Raw genomic sequence first — 7,849 nt, forward strand, 5'->3', positions numbered from 1 at the left:
TATCTAATCTTATATTCCATTGGAGTTACATCAACCTTTTCATGTATATGCTCATTTGATATCCTGGCTCTAAGAGTAAAGCTACTCATCCATGTCAGCATCTTCTTCTCTACGCCACTTAATTTAATATTGTACTTCTCTTTTAATAGCCAATATTCTTCACCATAAAGTATTGCGAGTCTCACCACAATTTTATAAAATTTTCTCTTAAGTTTGAGAAAGACATTTCTATCACACAACAAGCTCGATGCATTCAATCATCCAACTTGAATTCAATTAATAATATCCCCATCTACTTCACCATCACTCTGAACAAAAAACTCAAGATATCTAAAATGAGTATTCTTATTAATGACTAGATTGCCAAAGTCACAATCGCCCTATTAGATCTATTACCATTTAAATTGCACTCAATATATTCAATTTTAGATATACTCAACTGAAAACCTTTAGACTATAGGGTAAACTTGAATTATGAAGTGAACTTATCAAGTTTACCTTTAACCCCCTCTCTAATCTTATCAAGAAAAATATCATCAACAAAAAATGTACACTATGGTACAACCTCTTGCAAATGATGAAGTATCCAGATTTAAAATATTATACTTTAAATTACTAAAAATATTATTGATGGGGGCTAGAATATACGCAGTGATAGAATTAGAAATTTTTGTCTTAGCATTGTATAGATATCTAGCACACAAACAGAAGAAAAAATGAACATCAAAATTTTACATGGAAAACAATGAAAACCTTGAAAAGGGAAAAATCACGGGGCTACGCCCAGTTGAAATGATTCAACTAGTGTTTGATTGGATTACAAGTGATTGTCTCGTCCCCGAAATTGAGAACGATCATATTACAATAATCAACAGTCAGGTTGAAATCTGGCGTCAGTCGACCTTCAAATAGAACTCTGGTGTCAGACGACGATCGGACAGAACTTCGACGTTGGTCGACTGACGGGTGGAAGTCTGGTGTTGGTCAAGGAGGAGCCTTGTGGCAAAAGATCACTCTTCCTTCTCTTTCTTTCTTACTTTCCTTCTTACCTCCTTGCTTGGGGTCCCCCCTCATGAGAAATGAGGGGTCTATTTATAGTTTTCTAATAGTGACATGAACAGTAAATATGAGGAAGATCATGGGTAAACTGGGAGTGGTTTGATTGGACAACCGATGTTGATTCCCTTGATCATGTACTGTTTACTAGACATTTAAATATCTTAATGATATCAGAATTCGGCGATCTTGGGCTCGTTGAATCCATCTCGTCGAGTCACTCAATTCAACTATAAGCATATCAAGTTTGAATACCGTTTTGTGCTTCAAATTATGATTTGAATCTTCCAAATGCACTTCTGGTCTTTGATTTGGACTCATTTGGCTCGGATTGAGTCGAATTTGGTGTCGTTGGGTTCCTATTTTAGAGATGCTCAGTGCGACTATAATTTTGCTGAAATCGGAATTCAGATGATCTCCAATTTAATTTTTAAAATTTTCAACATTATTTTGTTTCGATATTCGTGCCCGGTCAAGAAAATTCTTCAATGATATGTCAATTATTATTATATCTACCATAAGGTGATTGTTGGGAAAAAAATATATATTATTATTGTGTTATTTAAATTATATTAAAATAATTTAATATTTATTATAACATCCCATCCACTGCCGTTGAATCTAAAAAAATTTGAACCTTTTTCTTTATAATCCAGTTTTTATTTTTTATTTTTGGACATATAATCCAGTTTTTCAAAACGACTAGAAGAAAATATTCATAGTCATCAATCACTCTCACTCATGAACAATGATAACACATCATTCTCCCACAAGCCTCTTTCATCAACCCCTAAACAAACTGCAATAAAAACCCAAAAATCCTATTTTTCCCTTCCCTAATTCCCCTCTCTCATCTCCCCTTCCTACCTCCTCCGCTCCGCCGCCGTCCAATGAGCTCAGTATGCAAATCCGCCGTCGGCTGCGTCGTCGACTCTCGCCTTCCCCTCCGTTCATCTTACGTCAATCTCTACAAATGGGCTGAATCCGACGCCGAATTCGTCCGTTCCGTCGCCACCGCCGGCGCCGGCTCCGCCCCATTTCCCAACAGCAGAGCAGTTATGGAGCCAAGCCACAGACTTGTCGACAGCTACTCTTCCCGGCAGATGTATCTGCGGAGCTATACTTTCTCGAAGAAGGAGACGATGCCGGAGAAGACAGTAAAGTGTTTTGGGAAGGTGAAGGAGAAAGCCACCGACTTTCCCTTCTTACATCATCAAAGGAAGGATAGTGGTGGAAGCTTTAGCAGTTTTATTACATGTAGGAGCTGTAATAAGAAGAAGAAAGGGTGCTCAGTTTTCTACACGATTTTCCGTCGGCTGCTTACTTGTACTATGAGTGTTGATGTCGCAGAGGCCGACTAAGGCGGCGACGCCGCCGCCGCCGGCAGCTCGCGCTTTGGTGGGTAGTCATTGCATTTGTTGTGCTTCTTATTTGGTAATAGTTTTGACTAATTTATATGAATGATTATGCTTTGAATGTGTTTGTAAATTTTAAGCTATGTGAACAAACTCTTTGTGTGAAATGGATGAATGTATTCTTTTCTTGATGACAATGATTTTTTTTTTTTTTTTGGCTAAAAATTTTAAGTTGAATTTTAGTAATTTTTGTGATGACAATAAATTTTTCATAATGATGTATGGAAGTTGTAAGAAAATTATAAAATTGTTTGACTTTTTTACTAAAAAAAAAATTATAATATTTAATAGTTTTGAACAACTAAGTTTTTATTTTTTTTAATATATAGAATAGTTTTATAACTAAATGGACTTTTATGTGCTTAATGAGCATTTTTTTTATTTTAGCTAAGGGTTTGAGATAATTTTTCCTGGTTCTATGTTGCCTATTGCTATCATAATTTTATTTTATTATAAATTTTGGAATATATGGATATAATTTTCATTTTTTTGTATTTATATATCTAATATATATATTTTTATAAATAACACTATTTATATTTATTTATAAGGATTTAGTTGTTAGACATCTAAATATATAGGCAAATCTCTCTAAAATTAATGTTGTTTTTCTAAAAAAAAAAAATTGCATAAAGAAATTCAGTACTGATTTTTAGAATGTTTATGTTGTTAGATATGCAATTACTTTTTGCATGACAGTTTCCAACTAATTAAATAATATTTTTAATTTGAATTCAAGTTTCGTATCAAACTAAAATGTAACATTTGCTGAAAATTTTCAGCCACATTAATGAGCTGCAGACTATTATGCAAGAAAGAGATTAGTGCTGGTAATTGTCCATTCAAAATTTTTTTACTCCATAATAGAATAAATATTTTAATTATTTTATCCTCATTTATATATTTGCTCAAATTTCTAAAAAAATTATTTATTTTTTATTTTACTCTTAAGATTATGCACGTATCAATACTATTTTGGTTATCATTAAAACTATGACTTCTTTTAGAATAGTTTTCTTGCTGTTTTTTAAAACAGCTTCTTAATATAAAAAATTTTAAATTAAAAATTTTTATACCAAAAAGTTGCTTTAAAAAAGTGATCCAAACGGAGCCTATATGTGAAGTAAAGATTAGGATTTGTTTGGAACGGTTTTCTTCGTGCTTCTTAAAGCAGCTTTCTAGTACAAAGATTTTAATTTTTGTACTAAAAAGTTCTTTTAAGAAGCAGTAGAAAAGTTGTCCCAAACGAAGCCTTACTTAGCAGGCATAAACAAATTTTGGATAACCATATTTAATTGATTATATATAAAGATTGAATCCTTGCAGCAAAAAACATCATAAAAGAAAATCAAAATGCTTCTACAGCTCGGTTTCCCTTTGAACATGAAACGGAGATTATCATCTGATTTGGACTAATCACCGATCAAGTGATTATTATAATCTGGGAAATAAATCTATGATATTTAAGTTGAGGAATTATACGATTATGAAGTTCCAGGAGCTTTATATCTATCATACCTTATCCAGTTCCATCTCCAGCCAATTTGGATAAGATCGTACTTTATATAGCTGGGTTTGGCTGAATTCAAGAAACCAAAAAGCGATCTTTTTGGAACAATCATATTCTTTAAAAAAGAAAAAATCCAAACTGGTCTTTAGTTTACCGTTAAATTGAGGTAACGTTACTAAAGATCAAATTTTGATTTTCGGACTTGATCGATGGCTATGAAATTCAAGATAAAATTCTGAGCTTTTCTAATCTCCATGCAGAATACCGCATGATGCTTTATAAAAGAAGATCAAATCAAAGAGTACGTTGAATGGTTAAATCTCATCACAACTTCTACTTATGGGAGGACAGCGACCAAAGTACGAGGGTGCCCTTAGTTTTCATAGAGATAGAGGATTGAAAGAGCAATGATATGATATATATGACTGTGATATTGATACTTTCATGATAAAGAAAGAGATAAGTGAAAGCAATGAAGAGATTGGAGAGAGAAATATGAACAATCTAGTGGAAGAAAAATTATTATGTCCGGAGGTAAATTCGGACGCACCACGTCTCCCGGGGCCCGGGATGCACGTGGCGCGTCCGGATTCACCTCCGGACGATTCGGATGCCGCACATAATAATCGCTCCTAGTGGAACACGAGAGAGCAAATATCATGAATGTCTTGCATTCTATAACTGTATATGGATTACCAAATCATTTCACTACTACTAAATCAGGCTTTTATAGCACTTTTGATAGCCTACTGTAGTGGTTTAAATACCTACTAATTTATTTGTAGAGATTTATAAACCACTGCAAATCCATTGTATTTACGTTCGCTGCAAAGGCTTTAACAACGGTTCATGAGTACTGTTGTAGGAAGGCTTTAGCAGTGCTTTTAGCAAGGGTTAAAATCGAATTTCTTGTTTTGAAAATGTTGCTATTGAATGTTGTCAAAAATATCAATTTTTAATAATAAATTTATGAGCGGTAAAAACCGCTGTCTATACTTATCTATAGCAGCAGTTTATAAACCGCTAAACCGCTGCTATGAAGTGCCGCTAATACCACAAATTTTTTATAGTGTTTATTTTCTAGTTCCAAATTATCATCTTCATTTTTATGAGCATCATTTGGTTAGTCTTTGAAGCCAATTTATTCCAACAGGAAAAAAATAAAATCGTTAGAGAATGAGGTGGAATGTTAACCGGTGCACCTACTAACAAAAAAATAGTCAAATGTTTTAGTTTTAACAGGTAATCCCTTTCATTATCTTCCTTATTGTTTTTGAAAAATTAGTAAATCAGGACAATTATCTGTTTAGGAGAAGTAATTATGTCAACCATTGGCTATGAATTTATTGAATTCTTCGTAGTTGAAAAGTTATTTTCCACATTTGGTATTTTTGTTGGTTGAACAATCTCTAATTAATTATATAAAAGATCAATTTCTAATCAAATTTTTTAGAACTTAGCTATAGTTCTAATTTCAGTTTCAATAATTTTTTTTGTATTTGAAATTTAATTTAATTTTATTTTGGTTCATATTTTTATTATAAAATACTTTTTTTTTTACTTATGTAGATTAAAATAAAAGAGAGTTTAGTGTTGGGATGTTTAGACCTTTTAAGAAAACAATGATCTAATTTGTGGCTCAAAATTAAGTCAAATAAGAATAAAAATATATTTTAATTTATTATAATTTTTTATGATTTTTTAACAATTACTATATTTATTCATTTGAAATATAAGGATATTAAAAAATTAATTAATAAATATAACATAATGGCATATTCTTATATTGCTCCCGACAGCAATTTCATGTCCAAATTGTATGTGTTAGTTTTTGCTCCAATTTAGATTTTAATTTAGATTTTGCTGATTTGTCCATTTAGGCATTATTCTCAAGGTGTCGTGTAGGAGTCCAGGCGAGCGCACGCAGTATAGGCATGGTCAGGGCCTAAGTTAGATAGTAGGAGGAATGGCATGGGCGAGTGCTGCGCGGACACGTGGGGTACTGAATTTAGAGCGTTGAGGTGATCCACTCTCTGTTTTTCTCCCAACAAACTTTTACAGCGCCAAGGCTTTGTAGGAAAGAACTTAAGCAGAGGGAGGACCAAAATTTCACCTTGTATTGCTTTAAGCTAGTTCAACTATTACTTCATTTATTGTATGGTTATGTTGCCATATAATTTGTCATAAGTTCTCATTAATTTTCAACTGTGAATCAGCCATATGATCAGTATTATATTGTTCCGCTAAATAATCAATTATATATCAAATCAATTCAAATCGGTAAGAACCGCCGGTGTGTCGACCTGTGAACCGTCAGTCTTGACCCAATTTTATGGAATTGTCCAGTTAAAATTTTGAGCAAATAATCATCGTTAATCATTGATCTAAGGGCTAAAATTCATTTTATTAAAAGAAATTTATAACTTGAATAATACAATTCTAAACTCCTAATATATAAAATAGAAACCCCACGATCAACCTGCGGGTCTGGCCCATTTTAAAACCTTATTATTGGAATGTAATGGGCCTTCCACAAGTGGGCTAAATTATTTTGGGCTCTCAAGCAACTCTAAATTCATTGGTCAGACCATTTTCAAAAGCCTCAACCTGCACACGTGAAATACAACTTATTATGATTTAAAAAAAAACTAAAAAATTATTATGGGTGTTATAATTTTAATAAATAAATAATTTGCTTACTGTTACCACACACTAACAAATCAAATTATAAAAAAATTGCTTAACACACCAAAAAGGGACTACAAACAAAAAATACTGTCACTTTAAAAATATAAAGTTGGCCGAAAATCGCCGTCAATCAGTGTGGTAATTAAAAAAACCCTTAAATTAATTTTTTTTTAATTATTTTTCTTATTAGAGAGGAATATGCATCCTAATGATGAATAATCATGCAAATAATTAAATTCGAATATTTATATCTCACACATTAAAAATATAAATTTTAAAATTTGAGCACGTAGCCTAGATAAGCTAGTTAGCACCTCAAGAAGCATGTAGCAGTCTCAAGAAGAAGGCAAATTATTACGTCCGGTCACCAGACGTTTGGACACTCAATTCAGAGGCGCCACATCACCCGAATACACTGGGTCACATTGTATTTTGATGAGGAGGCGCATCGGATTGGTGTCCGAACGAATCCGGACACCGGACGTAATAATTTGCCCATGAAGAAAGCAAGGGCGTTGAGAAGAGTGCTACAACCTCGAGGATTATATTAAAATATACCCCAGATAAAAGCTAATCCTGCAAGTAGATAAAAGTTGTTATTTCGTGTATATTTATGTTATACCCTCTTGTGATTTTAATTTAAGAAAATCTGATGAATATAATAACTTCTGATGAACTCTTTTTCTGATTTTATGTGTATTTTCAATCCCTGCAACATCAACAACCACCTTCATCAAGCAAATATCACATTTGCAAGATTTAGACTTCTTTTGAGATGATTTTCTTACTACTTAAACAATTTTTTAGTATAAAAAGTTAAACTTTTGTACTAAAAAACAGTAAGAAAACCGTCCCAAATGAAGCTTTAAAATCAAGATCTCTTAGACTTCATTTTGGACGACTTTCTTACCGCTTTCTAAAATAGTTTTTAATATAAGCAGCTCTTTATTGTTTTCTTCACTTGCTTGGTAGGATTGCAGTTGCAGAAACTCTGTAACAATGGTTTTTTATGCCTTCAAGGCTTAACAGAGAATTAACTTCTTCACCTTCAATGGCCTCATTCGGTATAGCTGCCTTTTAGATACTAATTTTTCTTTCTTTAAGAAAATTATATAAAAATTACTTTAAAAATAGTAAAAAAAAAAATTATCAAACAATACCTAAATACAAATGTTCTTTG

General features: G+C 32.4%; 1 protein-coding gene across 1 annotated transcript; it reads left to right on the forward strand.

The window, feature by feature from the left end:
• Positions 1–1,769: 1,769 nt before the first annotated feature.
• On the forward strand, positions 1,770–2,592 carry LOC110111311. Its single transcript, XM_020843121.2, has one exon. It carries the CDS (start codon positions 1,947–1,949, stop codon positions 2,415–2,417), a length of 471 nt encoding a protein of 156 aa, XP_020698780.1. The 5' UTR covers positions 1,770–1,946; the 3' UTR covers positions 2,418–2,592.
• The last annotated feature ends 5,257 nt before the right edge of the window (positions 2,593–7,849 follow it).

This window comes from Dendrobium catenatum, unplaced genomic scaffold (genome assembly GCF_001605985.2).
Source record: "Dendrobium catenatum unplaced genomic scaffold, ASM160598v2 fragScaff_scaffold_621, whole genome shotgun sequence".
NCBI lineage: Eukaryota > Viridiplantae > Streptophyta > Magnoliopsida > Asparagales > Orchidaceae > Dendrobium > Dendrobium catenatum.